At 38.4% G+C, this 24,346-nt stretch overlaps 1 protein-coding gene across 2 annotated transcripts in view; it reads left to right on the top strand.

Moving 5' to 3' along the window:
- Positions 1 to 24,346, top strand: part of LDAH (lipid droplet associated hydrolase) — a 110,714-nt gene that overhangs the window by 8,609 nt on the left and 77,759 nt on the right. For both annotated transcript variants that reach the window (XM_054179893.1, XM_054179894.1), the window contains 2 exons: positions 2,979 to 3,137; positions 20,109 to 20,243. In XM_054179893.1, the coding sequence (XP_054035868.1) occupies positions 2,979 to 3,137; positions 20,109 to 20,243 (294 nt within the window). The remainder of the gene's footprint in view (positions 1 to 2,978; positions 3,138 to 20,108; positions 20,244 to 24,346) is intronic.

The following is a 24,346-nucleotide window of genomic DNA, read 5'->3' as shown; positions in this document are numbered from 1 at the left end:
AGTTTTTTCATAGCAGAGTAAAGCAGTTTGTTGGAACAGGTTGATGAGGGATACATCTGTTCCTGATTTGAATCCACAAAATCTGAACACTTTTTCAGTTTGTGAAAAATGATGCTTTGCTGAAAAGCCATCTCCATAACTGGTTTTATAATGTTTGGCTCTCACAAGAGACCACTTGTCAAGTACAGGATTGATACTCAGAAGTTACTTTCCCTTCTCTTCCACCAGGACAGCACACACAGTCTTGGTAATTGCTGCATGGTTACTAATGGTAATGAAACACAAATTTTATGGTTATACTCTAGGTCCATTTCTTAAAACCAAGTTTCTTCCTGTCCAGACCTGTCCACAGTCCACTGTATTGTGTCTCTGTGCAATATTCAGAAGTAAACTGATAGCAGATTTTATTCTGCACTTAATCTTTTTCTCATTATAGCTGTAAGCGTGAGTAAGCTGCAACCCTTTTCCACTCATCTCACAGATATTTTTGCACAGTCATCAGCAAAATTCTTCAGCAAAATTCTTCTGTTTATCTGCGTGAGGGCAGGGAATGGGGGGAGTGATTCAGGGACAAAACAAATCCAAGGCATCAAATTACTGGGTGACTGAGTGATCCCAGGAAATAAAGCTGCCTAGTTACTTGACTTGTTTTAGACAACAGTGGCCTGCTGCTTGAACTGCTGTAGGTATAGGTGTTTGGGTATTATTGGGTTATTTCATGCAACTGAACTGCTTCGTTTGATGTCTCCATGGTATTAATTTTTTAGCTTTGCTCATTTTTACTAATAACACCAAACAGTTTTTATTTAACCATTCCTTTTTATGTGCTGATACTGTTGCTGTTTTTCTTATACAGTTGGTCAAGATATGTGACTGGCATCATAACAGCTTGTAAAGTCTTTGGCCTATGTTTGCTGGTTTTATGTAGAAAATTTGACATCCACTGTTTATAGTTTGTCCAAAGAAATCCTTTACAAGATCTAGGTATCCTGTGTTCTCTCCATCCACTTTCTGTTTGCATTATACTAATTTTTTTGAAGGTGGTACTTGTTAATTGAAAATAAAGCACTACCTGTCTCTTCTGCATTTGCCTGGTGTTCAACATTTAAAAACTTCAGATTAAAACTGGGAGAGGTAAGGAAATGTTATTTTTACAAGATTGCTTTCTTAAGGTAGTTGAGTATTATTACTTACAGATTCATTTGGATCCATTCCTTTCAAGTTGTGTAGTGCTGAGAATTTTCCAGTGACTGTGAAAGTAGTGTCCCCACACCTCATGGTCCAGTGAATGTTGTAGATTTTTATGTTCAGTTTTATGCCTAAAGCTTCATCAGCTTAATAGGAAATAAAATTTGGAACCTTGTACTCAAAAGTGAATCATGCTTTTTCACTAAACAAAAACATATGAAAGGCCTAATGTTATCCTTAACTAGATGGTTTTGCTGTTATAAAGGTCTTGGTGCTATTTAACAATACCCAGTTTTGTTATAATGGGGTTTTTTGTTGGATCTTATTTGATCCTATTCTCATTTTGTTAGTATAATTTATCTGAATTCTATGCGCTGATGGATTGCTGCTATACAATTTATACATGATATTGTGGCCTTTGAACTTGGGAAAACAGCATTTAAAATGTTTGCACTTTTATCTGTTAATTTCAAGACGAGATTTACCAAAAAGTTTTCCTACAGTGGCTGCATGTGAAGTCCTTGAGAGTTCCTTTTGGGGAACCTTGGGATTTTTTGCTTACTATCTCATTATATTCTTTTCCTTATATAGTTTGATCAGCTTTCAGGGCATACTAGGTAGAGATACTAAAGACCTATCTTTTAGATTAGCCACTAGACTTAATATTTTTTTCTTTTGTTGTGTGTGACTTGAATTACCATTTAATGATACTGGAAACACTGAAGTTGAACTGCCTTTTCCATTAATGACTGTCATTTATTGGATAAAGAATGTATAGTCATTCTTGTAAGAATTTAACTAAGTTTTTCAAGACTCTTTAAGCCAGATCTCTTGCTTCAGAAGCCTGAAATATGGTTCTTATAAGATTGGAGATATTCTCTAGAGCTTGAATAGGCAGATGCTTGTGTATGTAATCATTCATCTTGAGCACATTTTCATTCGTATGTAGTGAACTCACGTAGTAGCTTGTTTTTTGAAGGAAAAATACAAGAGTTTGGTTAGTCACCCAGTTCCTAGGTGACAGCCTAATAAAGATTTCATAAATAATGAATACATGAACTGATGAACATGTTTGGCAGCATACAGTTTTGTTTCATATCACTGCAATCAAATAAATCATTTAAGAAAAGTTACAGTGATAAGCAAAAATATTTGCCTAAATTAATCATATCTTGATTAGATTTAACTCACAAAGGCTCCTCCTTTAATCCATGGAAAATTTCTGGAAAAGTAAGTTAGATTGAGCTTAAAATGAGGAGCTCTCCTAGTGCTGGAAGGCACTTTAGCAATTAGTGTGTTCCTTTAGGGGTTTATTCTCATTTTTCAGGGGGGGACTTGTTTGTTTGATGGTTGTTGGGGGTTTTGTTGTTTTCAAGTGATGTGGTCACGTAGCTGAGGCACAGAGAACTTGCAAAAGAAGTTGTGTAGTAGTTTTTGTTCAGTGTTTATTCTTTTTTTGCTTTCAAATACATTTCAGCTGAGATTTTTTCAGTAGCTAGTATGACTAAGAAATTTTAAATTATTTGGCTTTAAGGTAGGATAGACCTTATTGTTCAATTGTTGTGAGAACAATTGAACTTTTTCTCATATAGTAGTAATATGTGTCAACTTCTGCTGCATGTTCAAACATTAAGAACCAAATTGAGCCTTTGTTTCTTGGAGATGACAGCAGTTTGGAGAACACAGATTGAGAGTTTTTGTGGTTATTCTGTAGGAAGATGTAATAGCAAAGAGCCAGCTATGTAAATATCTGCTGATGTATTATAACAGTATCTTACTCTGTCCAACAGCAAAAATGAAGTCAGCTTCAGAAGAGCCTGTCCCATTACATGAAGAATTTATCTACTGTTGTGGAGCTGCTACCCATGTCTTGAAGTGTGGGCCATGGAAAGACCTCTCAAAAGATGAAAGCAAAAATCTACCTAGGCTCTTATTCATGATTATTCCTGGTAAGGGTCTTTGCTTGTTTATGTGTAGATATGTGATGATTGGAAAAGGGATGTTCAATTTAAAAAATCCTAGAATCATGGAATGGTACATCAGCTATGTACCAACTGAGAAAGATATTTGAGGGAAAATTCTGGAGCCATTATTTCTTTCAAAGTTCTGAGTATTTTAGAGTAAATTATTGTTAGCTTAAAATTTTTACACAATAATTTTTATGATAAGCCTCTTAAACTCAATGAGCATTGTATAGTTATGGGTAATATTTAAATCTGGTCATCTTAAAATTGAAACTCTAAACTTTCATTAAGTGTATGTTAAAATTAATAGAGAAGACAATGAACTGTAGTACTGCCATTAGCAAAAGCAGAGCTTGAGCCTGTTGAAGCACAGATACTGTGACTCTTTCAGTGCCGTAGAATGTGCTGATTTCTAATGATTCCTGTAGTTTATTTGAATGTATCTGATGCTATTGTTACTTCTTCAAGGATTAGTGGTGCAAGTAATGACTTTTCTGGTTACTCTTTGACTTGCTGTTTTTGTTAGAATATACTCTGTGGCTTGTTATTGCAGCCAGCATATGGGTTAGTCCTTATTTAGCAGTGGAAGAGACTACAGGTTCAATTTTCCATTTTTTTTGAAAGGCTTTTGAAGCACCATGGAGTATTTTATGTTATTTTCTCTGGGCACAATGACTCTATGCCTTTGCCTCCTGGTGCTGAATAGTAGTCTAACTTTTAATCCAGTGACAGTGAAGTTTAATTTTTTTTCTTAACCAAAGAGAAGAAATAAGCTCTGTGGGAACAACTTTAACTGCATAATGTAACTCTTTAGTAAAAGACTATCTATGGATCCAAGTAGTCAAATAGTTTTCTGGAGGTACAATCTTGATCAGGTGCTTTTGAATTGCTGCTTTCTTCCAATTAAGGCTTTCTGGAAGGCTTAAATGAACAACAAGTTCTGAGTCTTTCACATCTTTTCGGGTTGTGATATTCTTGTGTTAGGGTTGGTAGTAGAGCCTGTAACTAGGATAAAACTGTAAAGCTAACTTAAATTGGTAGAAGGATTTGTAGGTGAAGAGCACAAAAAGTTAAATATTAGCAGTCGTGGTAAGGTGCCTCTGCAAGGCATGTAAGTTATTCTGCTCAAAAAAAAGAGCCTCAGAGACTGCATGGGTTCTAAATTCACCACAGAAAACTTTTTGTGCAAGAAAATGTAGTGGCAGGACTACATAGATCTTCTTTTCTGCAAAACAGGTCTGTGAAGACTCCTTAATAACATCTTACATTAAGTAGATGTGTATCCAGAAATGGATATCAGTGTTATATTTGGAGTGCTTGTGTCACAGTCTACAAACTTTGCAGTAGCTGATTTATGGTTTTACTCTTATTTCAAAATTATGTTGGTAAAACCTGGAAGTTCCCTCACTGAGAAAACAATTACAAATTACAGCAACCACAATAATGCTATCTTACTTTAGATACCCAAATTCAGTAGTGAATTGTAACCCAACTTCATTGCTGTGGTTGGCAGGGAGTGGACTAGGACCTGGCATAACATAATGCAGATTTGATTCTCATAAATCAAATGTTTTTCTTCCTACTGGTTTATGCCTCATTTTTAGCCTTCAAGGGAAATTCTATCTGCCAACACAAAAAATACAGCCTTAGGACAGATCCAGACATTTGGGTCATCTGGCAACATGTTTGTGTACCTAAACAGTTAGGATTAGATAGCATTCCCTTCATGCTCTTGTAACTTCCCAAGTATGAAATGTGGAGCCTTCCTGGAGTCCAGCAATTTTCACACTTGAAAGGCATATATCCTTAGTTGAGATTTTTTTATGGAATGAAACAAAGATGGGCAATAGTGTGGCTTGGTACAGGTCAAGGAAATGTCCAGTCAAGGGCAGCTCTCACTCCAAAAGGAGAGTATGCACGGCAGAGTGTTCACTGATCAGAACTTAACACGATTAATCCTACCGCATGTGATACATTGTTCTGCATATTAAACTGCTCTGGTACACACATTTCCAGTCCTAATGAAATTCATGCACATGATTTTGTTTATAAGTAATCAAACAAAATGGGCTTAGGGGTGAGAATGATAAAGTTCTCAACCTCTGCTGGAATCAAGTTGTTGCCAGGGATTTAAGAATAAATTCTTTATGATTATTTTTGTTTTGGCTTATTTTAATTCAAATGTCTTCTTAATGGGGAGCATTTAACTCTGAACTGGTTTAGTTGATTAGATAGTGTTGGATGATAGGTTGGACACGATGATCTCAAAGGTCTCTTCCAACCTGGTCTACTTCTATTCTATTCTATTCTATTCTATTCTATTCTATTCTATTCTATTCTATTCTATTCTATTCTATTCTATTCTATTCTATTCTATTCCAAAAAAAGGAGGGGGTGGGAGCGAGATAACCCCAAAATGTTGTACTCTGAAATTAATGGCAAAATTCCTGTTGACTTTAAATGAGGCAGGATTCTACCTCCTGAGGACTGATAGGTCCCTGTGCTTGAAGCAGTTGGAATAAAGAACATTCAGTGGAGTTCAGTCTCATTCAACTACAAGAAGCTAATGTTTTTTATTAATGGAAGTCTCTGTACAATTAGAATTTTAATAAAATTTTACTATATTGCTTGACATTTTTAGTATGCACTTTTTTATTTCTTCATGTAAACAAAACATCTGTATAGGAGTAATAACGTGTTTATCGAAGTAGTTAGTGTGTAAAAGGCACCATTTTTGCTCAGTCCAGAATATATGTGTATACTTCCTTGCCTTTCTTGATGTGAATACTTTTCTATTAAAATCAATGAGATTTACTCATTAAATTAAATGTGTGCAGTTAGAGGATCAGGTCCATGGTTTTCTGGAAATGTAGGTGTTAGGGAAAGGACAGGAATTACTTTTTTCCTCCTGTGTAATAAAGGTCTGTTTTTGTGTTTGTAGTGTTTGTTTAGTGTAAAATTGGCAGTGAAGTATAAAATGTACTGCAGCAATATTTAATATTGCTTGGGTTCATTGAAAACCAGGATCCACAAAGTGTAATGGATTTATTTTTTTTTACTGCTTTAAGAGCATCTATTTGTGTCTGTGTATTTATGAAATGTTTAGCTATGAAAATAAATACAGTACAGAGTTTTAAAAGCACCATGCTGTTTAGCTCATGAAGCTTTACCTTTCATTGAGTTTTTCTTGCATTCCATTGCAGGAGTGCATTGCAATACCTTCATTCCAGGCTTCGTAATTTTTGTTACCATTGCTGTAAACTAACCAATTCTGGTATTTGCAGTCTTGTAGTCAGGAAGCATAGTTCATGGTTGAAAATGTATAATGTAAACAATTTCGTTTTTTCTAATGGCAAATCATGCTACACAAGTTTCATTCATTAATATACAGAAATAATTTCAGAATTTCGTTCTGGGGCGTGCATGCAGAGAGCTCTATACTTGCCAGGTTTCTTGATCTGCCTGCTTGCAGTTGGATTGCTGCTGGATTATTGGATCTTCTTGCTGTTTTACCAATTCATACAGTGACTCTGTGATACTTAAGGCCTAGGAGAACTTAAACAGACACTTTAATTTAAAGATTTAATCTCCTGAGCTAATACTCAGAGTGAAGAGTTGCTTATGGGCTTCTGCACACAATAGGAAGTGAGGGCTTGGATTCTGATTTTCTCCTAGGAGTAGTTACATGCATTTACCTCAACAAGAACGTTGTAGCTTGAAGACAACTGTTTTTCATCAGTGAAAACAGTGCAAACAATTTGCCTGGATTATAACAAGTCTTTAATGTGTTCTTCCTTGAAGTGAGACTTCCTGTTAGCTTTGAAGTCTTTGAAACTCTTATTTTTGACTGCAATGTAGGGACTCTGAAAAGCTTTCAATACATTATATGGCTTTGTCTTCACTTGCTGTTTTGGTATTTAGTAATCACCACCCTCAGCATTTGCATAAGAAAAGTTCTATTAAAAATCACTATATAATAAGACTTTGTACTAAAACTAATTGTATAGCCCTGAAGCTTAGTTCCTTTGTGTTTGGGGGTTTTGGCTTCCACTTTAGCAGCTTTTTAAAGGTTGTTAAATCGTTCACTTTGCTCAGCAGTAGCTGGAATGAATAGTTTTTCAGATGTTGAACTGTCAGCACAGAGAGTAAGAGCTTTGCTTAATAATAAACAAATCTATTTCCTTATTCTACAAACTGTCAAGCATTCCAGTTCTCTTCAAGTTGGTTTTAGGATGTTTTGATTTAAACGACATTTGTGATTAAATGTGCTTGTTGGTGTGCGATCTGTATACTATAAACATTGAGGAAATGGCCTCAAGTTGCACCAGGGGATATTTAGATTAGATATTAGGAAAAATTTCTTTACTGAAGGAGTGGTCAAGCATGGGAATAGGCTGCCCAGGGAAGTAGTGGATTCACCATCCCTGAAGATGTGAACATTTAGACATAGCACTTTGGGTTATGGTTCAGTGGGTGTGGTATGTTAGGTTGACAGTTGGTTTTAATGATCTTAGTGCTCTTCTCCAACCTTAATGATTCTATGACTTGTCTACAAGAGCTGCCTTGGCCAGATTTTAATCCAAAATCCTTTATGTGAATCTTGGTAAATAATGTAGCATTAAATCAATAGAAAGAAGATAGATTAGACCATAAATTCCTAGGTGCTTCATAAAACCAGTAGCTAAGGATGGACTCTGCTGTGAGCATTTCTTCCTAATGCGAGGTTAGTTTAGCCTGAGATGATGTGAAGTCTTCAGCTGTGGAGATCATCAAAGCTTGACTGAGTGCATACCTGGGAAACCTGCTCTAGCTTGACCCTACATGAGCAGGGTTAGGAGATTTTGGATGATCCCTTCTGGCTTCAGTGATCCTGTAGGTGTGACCCAGGAACTGATTATCCAGACTTCACGTCCAGGAATGGATTCTGATCTGGATTGGAGTATCTTCAAAAGGTAGTAAAAATCAGTATATGGATAATCTTAAAAGAATATTTGATTAAAATTAGTCAGTCTTTCAGGAGCTGCAGTTTAAGGTTCCTTCTCATTTCCTTCATAGTGATACTGTGTAGTGTTGCATTTAGTGAAGGGTAAATGTAGTGAGAGTTGAATCTCCTTGTGTTCTAGCTGGCCCTTAGAGATTAGAGGGGCTGTGTGGCTGGACTTAACCTCTTAATAGATATGCCAGTTTAATATTAACACTATAGGCCTGACACCACACACAGAAACAGCTGGTCTGCTGTAGGTCCAGCTGCATTCAAAAGAAGCAGCTGGGTGCACAAATAGGACAGTTTGTTCACATGCAGCATGCACAGAATCTTTACGATTGCTGGCAGTAAGTACACTGAAGTGCAGCCTAGCTAGATAGCTCTAAAGCTGTCATTATAGCTACAAACCTAAAACCTCCTGGGGAATAACTGGCACAGCCAAGGCTGTGACTCTTACCCAAAAGGTGTCCCTTTTATGTGGGAGCAAGGAGGGCAAACCTGTTGTTTGGCCTAGAAATTCTCATCCCTACTACAGATACAGAACCGGGACAATATTTATACATTGCATCTACTATTGTGTAGACTGTGGAGCGTGGGACTGTGGTCAAGCCATTGTTCCCTTATCAGTTCCACAAGTACTCAGGCCATTGTGCGGGTGGTCAGTGGAGGAATGAGCCCCCAGGCACAGTCAGTGGAAGAATAGGTCTCCACATATTCCACATTCCTTCCCAGTGTTAAAGGCAGCACAGGCACAGGCAGTGAATCTCCACCTTCAGTCACTATATGCTTATAAATAATATTTTCTTTGCCCTTTTCCACTGTTTTGTGCTTCTAACACATAGTGTTTTAACATGTAAAGTGGGTTCTTTGAATGTTAGGAACAAAAAAGAATGAAAAAATGGTAAGGACTGGAGTACTTAAACATAGTATGGAAGAGTGTGCCAGGAGAGGGAGCTCTTTTAAAGATTAGTATAGTCGGTTTTGGAAAGCTTACTGCTGTAGTAGCCAGCTATGCTATGCAGTAGTGGGCTTCAGGCTCTCACCTGAGAGCATAGGTAAGCCTTGACTGTTTCTGCACTGTATGTATATCACCAGAAAGTCAGTAGCTTTATAAGATTATTCACAGGACAATGATTAATTGGTTCTGTTGATTTTGGGGGATCACTAAAATGCCTTTTACTTGCGTTAGGAGGAGTGAGATAAAGCAACTCCAGTTGGAGCAGAGAATGTAAGGATTGGAGTGCCGAGGCTTCTGTTCCAAGCTTTTCATCACACAGATTGTTTACCAGACCACCAAATGAATTGTCTTCATTCACTTTGGCAAAATTTCTTTAATATATCACCCAGGTCTCTAAGCTTGTGCCCAGTTACAATCAGCTAACACTAAGTAAATAAATTAACAATAAAAGCACAGCTGCATAGAGTGAGACAACACATGCTTTCTCTCCTTGGATGTTTAAATCATTGGCCCCCTCCATAGGCAGCTCCACTCTTCCTGATTTTGTGAAATTCTTGTGTCAGGACCAGCATCATATTCTGATGTACAGCACTAAACTCCCAAAGGACATTAAGGAAAAGAACTAACTATATTTAATTATTTCAGGTCTTTTAATAAAGGAATCATTCACTGAACTTTGGATTTTGGAGTTTGAATTATGTAGTGCTTTTAGACACAATGAGAATTTCTAGATGAAAGAGTGTAGCTGCAGTGGTGCAAATGTTGAAATAAGCTACATAGGACTTATACTTACACATTAGTATACTTTATTTCCATCATATTAACGATGTGCTTTTAATGTATTTATTTTCATTTACCTCTACTGGTGTCAGAAGTTTCATGGATTCTGTTACTTTTGCTTGTTTTGACCATACCTTCCCAAGCTACAGTGCTGCTATTGTTGATCCTCAGCTGGAGCACCAGTGCAGAGAAGAGGGGAAATTTAGTCGCTCAAAGATTAAGATAGTGTTATTTAACACACCTGGTCCAGGGAATCAGCTTAAAAATCTTGTTTGTGGAGTCTTGGCTCCCTTGCCAAGGCATGTGGAGGTTTACACAGCTCAAAAAGGTATCTAGTCCAGTTAGTACACTTGAGTCACAAGCTGCTAATCAGCAGGAGCCAAAAAGTCTCAGATTTTGCATCTAAAATTCTGTCCTGATGTTTATTTCCAAATAGATGAGCAGGATGCTCTCTCTGTGTATACAGATGCTCACTGCATATAGGGTTCCTTTTATGTATTAGCTTATCATCAGCATTTACCTTTTCTGTGGTATTTGCAGTGCTTGAAATTAAACTTACCCCTGAAGATATTACATTTGAGCAGAGAATTGGCTGTAGAACATCACACCTGACTGCAAGTTAGCCAGGAGGGGACATGGAGAGGAGAGAAACACTGCGGCATCTCCTGCACAGCTACAGAATACAACTTGAAGCAACCACTTGATGCTTTGGATGTATTACTTGCCTGCTGGGCTGCTTTTCAGACTGGTTTTGGGAAAGATAGCTGGTGTTCCTAAAATTTCCAAGAACTTTTTTCCCTTTATCCCAGCTGTCTGTATTATGACCTTTATATGATCAACATCATGTAATAAGAGCCCTCCTGCAAAGATTCTGCAGTCGTATACTTTATTTGTAGGTGATACGTAAGTAATAGAACCTTTCTTTGGATTTGAACAGCCTGTAAGGAGCCTGGTTGGAAGGACTGGGCTATTCATAGAGCCCTTGTGTTCAAGTAAATTTTAGAACCATCAAGTAAAGTATAAAGCAGTTGTTGCTGAGCCTAAAGTAGTGTGGAAGTTAGAAACTGTTTGTAGAGTATATACTAAGATCCAACAGGCACTGGAAATCTAAGAGTTAGTGCTTTGCGCACTTAGAAGACTTTGTTATGCCATTATTTCAGAATCCAAAATGTTTGTCAACAATACTGGCATAGGTATTCCTGTTTCCAGCACACTGTCAATCCACCCCTTGGTTATGCCAGAACAATAGTTAGAGAGTTCATGCTGTGAATTGAATAAATACATACATTTATTTCTGGGGTCTTTCTGAAGCTGGAACAGTTCCCTCTTTGGGTTCACAGCATGGCCCCACAGAGTTGTGCCAATGTAATTCAGGGGCTGGTGAGCCGTGGTAGGGGGATGGGAATGACAGTCAAGGGAGAAGGTGGGACTTGCTGCAGATCTTGTTAAATTTGGTGTCAGTTCACAACATGCAGATCTAGGCCTGAAATAAGTCACTTTTGTTGAATTTCCCAGTGTACCATACGTACCTCTGATGGGAACTTGGCATGTTTGAGCTTGTTAAGTTTGAGGAGGCAGAGTAATAACAGGATGGTTTAACATCCAGCTGTGCTTGACAGTATTTCCCTCCACTAAATCTGGGTGGCAGATGTGACTTACTGAAATTTCTCAATCCGCAGTCTTCTGTTGGTGTCCTCTCTCTGCTAATGCAGTGTTGTTTTCAGCATGGATCCTTCCTGCCTGCCTGTGTGCACCATATTCAAGGGAGGACAACTCAAGCATGCAGAGGCTTGAGTTGTCCAAAGTTATTGAAAAGCTGTATTCTATGGTAATTTGCTTGATTTGACCATTTTAAAAGGATGAGTTTCTATTCATGTGGTGTCTGAGGCAGGAGGAAAAGAAATTACTTACTGAAGGGTGTAGCTATGAAGGGAATCCAGTATTTCCATGTGCATTGTGTACAAATAATGCAATTAAAATGTTTTAAGCCATAGCACCAGTGTATAATGTCCTGTTTCCTAACTGGCATCTGCTATCAGAATTACCTGAGCTGATACAGATTTACCTCGATGTTAAATATTTTGAGCTAGTTGTCTCTGAAAATAAACAACCACAAATAGCCCCTTTGACACTGTAATTGACATATGACCTTATTTCCCTCCCAATAGTAATTCCTATGGATCACTGAAGCTACATTAGAAATAAATTTGACCCATTATGTTCTATATCCAGTTTATGGAAAACAGGATAGTCAAAAATTAAGTAAGTCCAACAGCAAGCAATCTCCTTCAAAGCAAACTAAACAGCATTTTAATTTGTTTATTTATTTTCTCTAGTACATTTGCTCTTGTTTTCCTCTTACAGGCTTGATGGAAGATTTGGACCATTGTCCTGATTTCCATTTTTAAAATCAATCTTGGGTATTCTTTAATGGATTTAAAAAAATCCTACAAGAATAAATACATATATAGTAAATACAGACTTAGATACTGCCTTCCATGTTTAAGTTTTAGATCTTTTGTATCTGGAATCTTCTCTTAAGGGGCAGAAGCTCTTTGCAATAGGTCTTCAGTGGCTAAAAATCTGTGCTTATGAAGTGACTTGTCTTTATGAGTGGTGAAAATGTTTGCCCAAATGAAGTGTTTAGGTTGAAATTCTCACCAGAGGCCTTTTTCCTCAATCAGATACAGTGGTGGCAATGTAAAGAATTTTTTCCCAACACTGTGCATTGGTAAATCATGGATTATCCACATGCAGTACAGTTTGTTCAATTTGTTCTTTTGTCTCGTGTTTCTGAAGACTGATGATAAATACAAATGCAAAATTTGGTTGCAAAATCACCCTTGGCATTTTGTTTCAAGTATTGCATTGCCTTGGTAGTCTTGATACACACAAAAAATGTGCAGAAACACATGTTCAATCTTTTTCTGAAATCAACTCTCTTCATGTTCTCCATTGCTATTTGTTTCCCATTTATCATCTTTCTGTAAGAACTATCTTTAAAAAACCAAAACCTAATAACCTCAAAGCCTTCAAACCTGTGCTTTTCTTTTGTGTGACACTGATACAACTTAGGGAAATCTCTCATTTGAAAATGTACCTTCTGGTGTCTTTTGAATGTATTGTTTGCTTCCTCCTTGTATATTATTCATTAGTGGTCAAATCTGCAGAGCTGTTTATCTGGACAAAACAAATAATTTGTGGTTGTCTTGGTTCTGAATTGTTTATTTTTCTTGTATTTGTCTTCTTCCTGCTGATGTTTCTCCTTGGGGTTGTGTTATTCAGATGTTTCATAGGCATTCTTGTGAACCCATTTGACATAAAGTCTCATGTTCCTCTACACACTGCTTTTGTTCTCCCCCTTTCTTTCAGAAGGAGATTTGTTTACTGATGGTCCAATTCTGCTTCAGGCCCTGAAGCTGACTGAAAAATTCCCACTGGGAATTCTAGACCTAGCACAGAGCTCACTGTAGCCTCTCTGCCAGCACTGGTTTGTAAGATGGATTGGATCAGGCGGACCAAGCACGTCTGGGGTGTTAAAAGTAGTTAAATCTGTCTTCATTTACCTAAGCATATTCTTAAGAGACTGTGTATGTGTGGGTGTGTACTAGTAGACCTAACTTAGTATGTTAATTTGTCACTTGATGTGGAGAACATGGAACAAAAGATGTTTAATTGTAAGCCCCAGAAAATGCCATTCCATTAGAATTTTTTTTTCCAGTTTTATATCTCAGTCTTCTTTCAAGAGCCATTACTTTACAGACATGTTAAAACACCTAAACAATAAAATCAAGGCACTTTTAAAAGGGTTTTGTACCTATTATACCTGCTTGAGACGTTAGAAGTAACCAAAGTCTCTTTCTGGAAAGCAGCCAGGCAGAAAGAGAACTGGGGGTGCTGGTTGACAGTAGGCTGAACATGAGCCAGCAGTGTGCCCAGGTGGCCAAGAAGGCCAGTGGCATCCTGGCCTGCATCAGGAACAGTGTGGCCAGCAGGAGCAGGGAGGTCATTGTGCCCCTGTACTCAGCACTGGTTAGGCCACACCTTGAGTACTGTGTCCAGTTCTGGGCCCTTCAGTTTCAGAAAGATGTTGAGTTGCTGGAACTGTCCAGAGAAGGGCAACAAGGCTGGTGAGGGGTTTGGAACACAAGCCCTGTGAGGAGAGGCTGAGGGAGCTGGGATTGCTTAGCCTGGAGAAGAGGAGGCTCAGGGGAGACCTTACTGCTCTCTACAACTACCTGAAGGGAGGTTGTATCCAGGTGGGGGTTGGTCTCTTCTCCCAGGCAATCAGCACCAGAACATGAGGACACAGCCTCAAGCTGTGCCAGGGGAGGTTTAGGTTGGATGTTAGGAAGAAGTTCTATACACAGAGAGTGATTGCCCATTGGAATGGGCTGCCTGGGGAGGTGGTGGAGTCACCATCATTGGAGGTGTTCAGGAGGAGACTTGATGGGGTGCTTGGTGCCATGGGTTAGTTTTTTAGGTGGGTTGGATTGGTTGATGGGTTGGATGCAATGATCTTGAAGGTCTCTTCCAACCTGGCCTGGTCTATTCTATTCTATTCTATTCTATTCTGTTCTATTCTATCCAGGGAGGTGGTGGATTCACCATCACTGGAAGTGTTTTAAAAGAGACTTAGTACCATGGTTTAGCAGATTAGATGGTGTTGGGTGATAGGTTGGATTCGATGATCTTGAAGGTCTGTATTCTATTGAAATACATCTGTGGACTACGTGATTAAGTGATATTTCAAGGGTTATAAAGTCCAGTAGGTTTTCAGTGGCCAAAACTAGCATTTCAGACTTTGTACCTTATCTGCCTGGGTAGCTGCTGTTAACCATTCATATGAGAAAACAGGCATGTAGTGTAATAATTTCTAGCTGGGAATTTTTATTCACAGGCTTCAGGCATGATTGTCACTTGGGCAAAGCCAGTTGTATCATGTAAATTCAGGTTTGTTAGGCTGTCCATGGGATTTCTTTAGAGGTAAATGAATCCACATTTGTCCTAAAAGGAAAACAGTATTGGAGAAGAGCAGAGAAGCTTATCTGCTTTGCAAAGTGCATGTAAATGTGCATTGTAAAATCTTCTATCTATGTTTTACAGCTGTATTAAACTAAAATCTGTGTGTGTATATACCTAGAGAGAAAAAAATGCGCTCTTGAAAAACTCTAATAAGCTGTGTTACTGGCACCTGGTTGAGGCCTTCTGAGATTCCCTATTTTCACAGCCCAAGCATATACATGAAGGTGCTTTCTAGCCAGATTCATGATTCCATAGTTAGAGAGGATCAAACAGAGTTTTCACATGTGTTTCTGTATAATGTCCTTGTAATTGTTTGGTTTTTGGCTGGTGCTGCTCCCCTAGCATATGGACTATAAATGGAGTACAGGATGAAAGATGCCAGTCCCCTAGGTGTGCAAACAGGTGCAAGTTTAATTGACATGGGTTTATGATGATGATTCAAATGTTATTTGACATGTTTTATTTGAAATCCCTTCACCCTTCCGGTCAGAGAAACCTGTGTGTTTCCTTTTAAGGCCTGGTGATCAGCCACGGTGTCAGTTTCTGCAGTTTTCTCCCAAGTGTGAGAACATCATTGTGTTTTTTACACGCTCCATTTAAATCCTTCTGACATCTGCGTGGGCTGCTTTCCATTCATTAACATAGGGGAGTTGCATCTTCTTCCATAGTGGCTGGTCAGATGCCAAAGGCAGATTAAGTTTCCCTGAGCAAGGAACTTGCCATGTAGGCTCTTTGAGCTGGAGCTGGGAGCTTTGGCAGCAATGTGAAAGGCAGTGAGAATCACTGCCACAGAAATAATTTTTGTGTGGTCCTGCTGTGCACCCCTAGATTTCAAATTTGATTTATGGTTGCTCTCTTTCTGTTAGGAAAAAAAAGAAAAAGGAAAAAGGTCTGCATTTGTTTGTATTGCAGGAGATTATCGTGTAAATACTGTGGCATACATAATTCTGAAACTGGGGATTATTTCTAAAATTAAACTCATTATGATTACTGGCATATTTTCCATTCCTTCAAAGTTCTCTGTAAACCCACTGCTGGCCATGTATTCATATAGCTGCCTTTATTCTTTATGGTGCTGCTGAGGTCCCATAGCAGACAAAAAGCAACTGCTAGAGAGACGCATATGAAGCACCACAGCTGAATGCCAGCTTCTGCTCCCACAGATGGTCAGACTTATGGAGACATAACTGAAAACACTGGGGAGCATCTTGCAGGACAGTGCACAGAACCAAAAAGCTTGTTTCCAAACAAGGTGAAAGAAGCCCTGTTACTGTTTGGGATGATTTAGCTATCCATAAGTTTTGTCCCCTTCACTGCCCACCGCTCTTGGCATTTGCTGCAGACTGCTAAAAGAAATCCTTTTCAATATAGATATTCCTTCCAGAACTGCTATGAATTATTTACATTTTATGGTTTAGTCTCAATTTAATTTCAGCAAGCTGAATACATTTTTGATCTTCCCATTTCTGGACAGAAGGCTTTTCCTATATGTTTTTGGGTATGTTTTTGTTTCTATCCTAAACATTTTTCTGTTAGGGTTTACATTGTACATTCTTCAGTAAGTCTGGGAATTATTTTTCACAGAATCACAGAATCACTAAGGTTGGAAGAGACCTCAAAGATCATCAAGTCCAACCTGTCACCCAAGACCTCATGACTAAACCATGGCACCAAGTGCCATGTCCAATCCCCTCCTGAACACCTTCAGAGATGGCGACTCCACCACCTCCCTGGGCAGCCCACTCCAATGGCCAATCACTCTCTCAGTGAAGAACTTTCTCCGCACCCCAAGCCCAAACTTCCCCTGGTGCAGCCCGAGACCATGTCCCCCTGTTCTGGCACTGGCTGCCAGGCTGCCAGTTTGCACAGTTATCTAATGCTAGTTTTCTCTTTATTATGGTTTACATTTCACATTAGTATTTTCTGTTGCAGAATTCAAAATGGTTGACAGTTTTTAAGCCACAAAAATTGTCATTGCTTGTGAGGAGTACCTGTGGTTTCTAACAAGAGGACACAGTCTCAAGCTGTGCCAAGGGAGGCTTAGGCTGGATGTTAGGAAGAAGTTCTTCATAGAAAGAGTTATTGGCCATTGAAATGGGCTGCTCAGGGAGGTGGTGGAGTCACCATCACTGGAGGTGTTTAGGAAGAGACTTGATGGGGTGCTTGGTGCCATGGTTTAGTTGATTAGCGAGTGTTGAATGATGGGTGGGATGCAATGATCTCAAAGGTCTCTTCCAACCTGGTTAATTCTATTCTATTCTATTCTATTCTATTCTATTCTATTCTATTCTATTCTATTCTATTCTATTCTAACTTTTAAAGTGAGCATTACATGTTTGGTGTTTTGCATTCAGAATTAAGCTGATTGCATTATGCTGGTGGCATACAGTATATAAATTTAAACTTCCCGAGTCAGAATAACTTCTTTTTTTGTAAGTGCAGCATCTCAAATGTTATGCATTTCATTTTAAGACAGGCCAAGTTTGGATTTATGACACATTGTATAGGAAATCTTGTGAAATCAGGATCAAAGGTGTTCTTTAACAGTGGTATCCTGGAGCTGGTATTTAGTCTGTACTTCCTGTTCTCTCTTCACTGCTAGCTCTCTTCAGAAAAAGGAAGTGGTTGGCATTTAAAATCTTGATTTGATGGAAATAGTATTGACAAATAGTGTTCAGAAGGCAGGCAAATTAATGTTTGTAGGTAATTTTTATGGGGTTTTTGACTATATAGATGATTAAAAGGTAGTAGTTCAAGTTCTTGAAAGCCTGTATCTGCAGAATATAGAAGTGAATCATATTTACTTTATAATATCACTCAAAGTTACACCTCTGCACATTCAGTTGTTCTGTATCATTTTGCTTTAGCTGTGGGTGGAACAGATTGAAAAAGGAAGAAGTGGATTCCTGTCTTCAAATAGAAAGATTTTGATCTTAATGTAGAATAGCTGGCTGACATGTCATGTATTATGGAGAGTAGACAAGGAAGCAGCAGTCCTTCAGTAATTGAATGTACACCAAATACAGTGGCCTCACAGTGTTCTAATTCACTGTGATAGTTGTCCATTTGCCACAGTCTTCCCATTAAATGTTTAGAAATCCTCTGTAAGTTAAGCTGTAGTGTATTGTAGTTTACTGTACTTTTCTACTATGGTCACCCTTTACAGCTATTTAAAAGACTTCTAAAACAACACAAGCACTATTGAAAATTAAGCACAGTTGAGAGTAACTGCTTAAGATGTGCTTCTTGGTTCAGTTGACTGCAACTTTAGATTTGCTGGCATGCATGAATGATTCAGGTGCCCTGAGGTGTCTGAGGATTGATGTGGTATTCAAGTAACTGGAGTAACCTTCAAATCATGGAGGTTAACACTGCATTTTCTTATGGTTTCTATTTTTTGACAGTTGGTTGCTGAGTGAAAGACCATAGGCCTTTTGGGTTCCAGGTACTACGAAATCCATAAAATACACAAATGAGCATTGCATTGCCTGGTTGCCTTTGTGATGAACCTGGTAGTTATTTTTCTATAAAATAGTTTAATTGAAAAGAATTTCAACTGCATATGAGCCCAGAATGTTGGTCAGATTGCTCTATTAAGCCCCATTAGCTATTACTGTAACTCTGTTGTATGGAAAAAAATCTTTACATAGTCACATTTTTTGCTCTTCTTAAAGTATTTTGACAGATAGGAGCTGAAGTAAAAACGTATAAAATGACTGACTGCAGAGATACATAATTATATCAGCACAAGCCCTGTGAGGAGGGGCTGAGGGAGCTGGGATTGTTTAGCCTGGAGAAGAGGAGGCTCAGGGGAGACCTTATTGCTCTCTACAACTACCTGAAAGGTGGTTGCAGCCAGGAAGGGGTTGGTCTCTTCTCCCAGGCAACCAGCACCAGAACAAGGGGACACAGTCTCAAGCTGCACCAGGGGAAGTTTAGCCTGGAGGTGAGGAGAAAGTTCTTCACGGAGAGAGTCATTTGTCATTGGAATGGGCTGCCCAGGGAGGTGGTGGAGTCACCATCCCTGGAGGTGTTCATGAGGGGATTGTATGTGGCACTTGGTGCCATGGTCTAGTCATGGGGTCTGTGTTGACAGGTTGGACTCGATGATCTTTGAGGTCTCTTCCAACCTTGGTCATACTGTGATACTGTGACCCCCTCAGAATGTCTTTTACCATGAAGAGATGCTTACGAAGAATGACGAAAGAGGGTTTCTTTGGCATTCATGTATTTTCTTTTTAATTTGCCTAAAATATATATTACATCACAGGCTAAAAATCTTCTTTCCTTCAAAAAAGTATTAGTGTGTCTTGAGTTTTGCATAGTATTTGATGCAAAGCCTCACTGTTCAGAAGCAGTTCTTCACTACTTTTCAGCCAATGGCTGTTCACAGCTCAGTATTCTCAGCTGAGATTCAGAGTACTTACATGTTAGGTTCAGCTGGCTGATGATGGGAAAGAGTACTGAAATATCTAAGACAGCTATTGCCATTTCTTTCCATGTTCTGCATTATTAAAGGAGAGAAAAAAGTAAAGAAAGAAGTCTGGCTTTGGGATTAATTTAGTGATTTCTTGATCTCAAAATACCTAATTGCATTACATAGCAGGGCTAAGTGTGGTGCCAAAACATTTGTACTACAAAAGACACGCTTTATTTTGGATTCCTGCTACTTTCATCTTCAACGTTGCCAAAAGGCAGGTTTCCTCTATTGCAACATCAATCCAAGGAGCTTGACAGATGATGTCTATATATGATTTTATTGTCTCTGAGGCCCTCTATATTATGGTTTTGGTGTACGGAAATGTAGTATGTTTGTATGGATGTGTGACCTCTGTGAATTTTGGTTTTTCTGGAAATCCTGTTGCAGGAATTGGATCAAGCATTCTGAAGTTTATATATGCAACAAGTTTTTATCTCAAAAAAAAATCTCCTTTAGTGTTAAACTTACAAAGACATACTTAAAAACATGTAACTGATATCATGGTACCGGGGCATTGGTGTTTTGAGTATTTTTGTTGGTGTTTGTGTGAGGGGTTTTTTGCTAGTTTTTTTTTTGAGGGGGTGTTGAAATTGGGAAAATAAAAATTGTAAAATGTACTAGAGAAAATAAATCAACAAATTAAAATGCTGTTTAGTTTGCTTTGAAGGAGATTGCTTGTTGTTGGAAGGTGTAATACTGACTTTACTTGTATGTTTTGTTTTTTGGCAGGTAACCCTGGACTGGCAGGTTATTACAGGACCTTTATACAGGCCTTATATTGTGGACTAAATCAGCAGTATCCTGTTTGGGTTGTGAGCCATGCTGGACATTGTAAACCTCCTAGTGGTATGGAAATGATAGAAGGTACAATACTGAAACTTCTACATGCAAATATTTGTACCCCCTCTGATATCACTAGCAGAACTTGTGCCTATTGAAAACAGCATGACATGGTTTTTAAATATCTTCGGTATCGTTCCATGAAGCACCTATATGAGAAGTTACTGAGGAAAAGAGTATTTTTAGGTAAATTAGATTTGTTAGTCAAGTGTTATTAAGAGAATAAGAGTTTGCTGATGGCAGTCTTTAGAGAGGTTATGAAGAAGAAAGTCTAGAATGTGTTTGTGTTGAGAAGAGTAGATTAGAGAAAAGTACAACTTTTAATGAAATGTCCAGTTCAGAGGCTGAGTGCTTTAGGAGACAATTCTCTCTGAATTTCTAGGAAGCAAGTAAATCTTTCTGAGACTGGGATGTGGGGTTTTTACAGGGAAGAGGTTGCTTGTTTATCTGTTAAAAGTCTTCTGACATGCAAATTGCCAGGAAGAGATAGTAGCCAACTTGAAGAGGATTTTATTGCTGTACAATGTTGTAAAATGTGGAGAGCCAGTAGTGGTTCCTATCGTGAAAGCTGTTCAGTGTCTGGACACCTTTGACTTTGGTCAGGTTGCTGTAGTGTAGCAGTAAATCATACTGAGTCCCTTTAGGATCAAAGGGTTCAACCCTGTGAAGCAACCTGAAAATTCTGAAGAAGAAACTGGTTTAGCTGTATAACTTTCCCTCACTGACCTTTGCACTTAAGCTTTTAAGCCCTTTTTATTGATTTATTTAATCTCAAGTTTGAAACTGAAACATAAACCCTGTAATTCTTTGATAAAATTTCTGCCAGTCATTGTTTTCGAGTGTCAAACTACCAAATGGTACCAGCTTTATCCTGACAGATGAGAAATCCCTAGCTTTATTATTGCTGGTACAATTTAACCATGTATTTTCTTTTTATGTGACAGATAAAAGAATGTAGGGAACTAGTAGCCAAAGCAGTATACTATGAGCAAATTACGTTAGCAGCCTAACAAACAGCCTAATGGACAACTGGTTCACAAACAGCTGCTGAAAGAGCCAGGTTCTTGGTTGTGCAGGTGTGCTGTAGTTCCGGCTTTAGACAGTGGCCTTACCCACAGTTTTTTGTTGCTCACAGTTTTTTGTTGCTCAGTTTTTTGCTGCTCCTGGTCCCAGTGCCATCTTGTGGCAGGGTTTTGAGCCTGAGAGATTAACTTCAAGGTGAGGATGCAGAAAGTGGCCAGGCCACTCTGAATAGCATCCATTCTCTCTCTGAATAGAATCTGTTCTCGCCACTGCTGAGCTTGGGAGACTTACTTCCCTGATGCATCGAGGTGTTCTGTGTGTTCTTAACCATCTCCCTCATCCTGCTGGTCATACAAACCCACTAATCTAAAAATTGCATATCTTTGTGATTTCCTAGGTGACTGACTGAAAGGAGTAGGGAGTCATGGGCTCATTGTTCATATTCTGCTCCTGCTTCTGGATCCCACAGGATTTCTTAAATGATGTTTTGTGGCATTCTAACAAAAAAGCCCAGAACCTCAACGACCAACAGAAGCACATGCAGCATAGGGACAGATAATTTTGTTTCCTGCAGCAATTTGTTGCCTTCTAGGTTTTGAGTTACTTAGATAAAATTTCTGTAACAAAAAACACTCTATAGGATTGTGAAAACCATGTCAGTTATTAATACGCTGTATAAAACAAGAAAGGGATCTCTTGGCAAAGAACTGGGCATGAAACTTACTGTTAAAATTCATTGTATTCCTTCATGCTTCTGCTGGGCACTTTATAATCTTTCATTTAAAATAGCCTCATGCAAGTCCTGTGAGGAAGTTCAGTATTTCTTTGTAAGAGGGATTGAACATAAACTGACAGTCTAGCAAAGCACGATTTTTTTAGAGAAGGGGGCAGAAGAATTCATGCTGATGCTTTTAGAACAGTGGACTACAAACTTGTTTGATCATGCACTATCAGTAAAACACTTCTCCCAGTAAAAAATGTATTGATATACTCTCCCAATCTATCTTTTTTAAAAAATATAAATTATATACATATACTTCTGAATTTCTAGTGTTTTCTTCCTGCACCCCACTGCATGCACCCCACTTTGGACACCACTGATGAAGACCATGCAAGCATTTAAATAGTATACTTAATGTATAAATGATGCTGCCTGGAAAATGATAAAAGGTTTAAAATAAAGCAAATTGTGTGGACTAATATGCCTGGTTATATTTAGATGAAGTCTCAGAAGGACTAAAGCAAGTTTTCCAGCATCAGCCATCAATCACAGACTACATTCTAATTTACTCGAAGGCATGTCACACTTGAAAACGGAACAAAGCTACACCCTTCATTTTGACTTCTGTATGCTATCCTTCTATTCACAGAACTCTTGCAAGCTGTGCTCCACAGAGACACACAACATTAATTAAACATTTCATTACTATAGTTCTGCTCCTAGCAGCTCTGCTCCTATGCCAAAAGACTGGAAATTTATTTTTACTTAGTGAATGCAATAAAAAGTTATACCTCAATTTGAGGTTCTTTATCCTCCTCCTCCAGTTTTGAATACTGCTGTGCCTCTAAGAAAGACCAACATCAGGCAAATTTAAGAAAAAAGAAGAGTAGTTTTCTTGCTCTCCCTTACAAAATCTTTAAAACGTTGGGTTTTTTCTTTTCAGTGCCTGATATTGAGAATTTGACTCAAGTTTTCCTAGTGATTAAGATGTTCATGCCCCTTGAACAGATGCTAAGAACAGGTTCTTTTGTAATACCAAAATCCCTGCTTACTTACTGCACTTGTTTACCATGCCAAATATATTTTGATTGTGTTTTAAGTCTTTTTAAGGTGTAGGCATGTGTACTTAATTTGATTAATTTCTACTATATAAAGATATGTTCATGAGAAAGGAAAAATGTGCACGAATAGGTCATAGCTAAGATATGGCAAATTTTCTTTACAAATGAAAGCAACAGGCAAGACTACTCACTGTTAATATTTTTTTTTTAAGCTCTGAAGCTTCTTTTAATGTGTCACTCCACTGAAGAATTTGCATTACACTTCTTTTGGGATTTTTAATCTGACAGGGTATTCTCCTGCATCTATCCAAGTAACTTATTAGATGTCATGAAGAGTTAAAGTGCAACTTATTGTTTCCTGTATGAATGTGTCAGAAGTATGCTATAGTTCAGTGACCTCACTGTCAAAACAGAGACTACTGCCTGAACATTAGTAACAGCAAATTAGTATTTTTCTAGGGATTAAATGGGTGGTCTTTTGTCTTAGTTATTAAAGGCAGGTCATGTTTTCATGATATATAGCCATCACTGAACGTTTCATTTTATAGGTAGTGAAGTCAGAGGGAATTAAATCGTGTTGCGTCCTTCTTTTTAAAACATAGGATTTCCCTTAAACAGTAACAGAAAACACCTCACTCCAGGTGAGGGCTCACCAGAGCAGAGAAGAGGGGGAGAATCACCTCCCTCGACCTGCTGGCTGTGCTTCTCTTGATGCAGCTCAGGATGTGATTGGCTTTGTGGGCTGCAAGTGTACACTGGTGGCTCATACATAGCCATATCTTAAAATTATTTTAATTTTGTGAATATCTCTTGTGCTTTGATAAGAAATAGGAAATACTATGTTTCAGGCAAAAAATAGGAACAGAAGAGCACAGATGTTGTTTTGTTTCTTTTTTAGGACCACCAAGATAATTTGTATTGAAGTAAGATTGAGAAGTGAAAAAAACCCCAAAACCCACAAAACTAAATCAGAATTAAATGATGTATTGATTTTTGATAATATTCTATGTATGTCAAATACTGTAGAAATATGGGATAGTGTCATTCACATCATTGTTGCTCTCTACAACTACCTGAAGGGAGGTTGTAGACAGGCGGAGGTTGGTCTCTTCTCCCAGGCAATCAGCACCAGAACAGGAGGACACAGTCTCAAGATGTGTCAGGGAAGGCTTAGGCTGGAGGTTAGGAAGAAATTCTGCATGGAGAGAGTGAGTGCCCATTGGAACGGGCTGCCTGGAGAGGTGGTGGATTCACCATCACTGGGGGTGTTTAGGAGGAGACTTGATGGGGTGCTTGGTTGCATGGTTTAGTTGATTAGGTGG

The sequence above is a fragment of the Dryobates pubescens genome, chromosome 3 (genome assembly GCF_014839835.1).
Source record: "Dryobates pubescens isolate bDryPub1 chromosome 3, bDryPub1.pri, whole genome shotgun sequence".
Classification (NCBI taxonomy): Eukaryota; Metazoa; Chordata; class Aves; order Piciformes; family Picidae; genus Dryobates; species Dryobates pubescens.
Note: the sequence above shows the minus strand (reverse complement) of the source record. Positions and strands in the feature narration are given on the sequence as shown.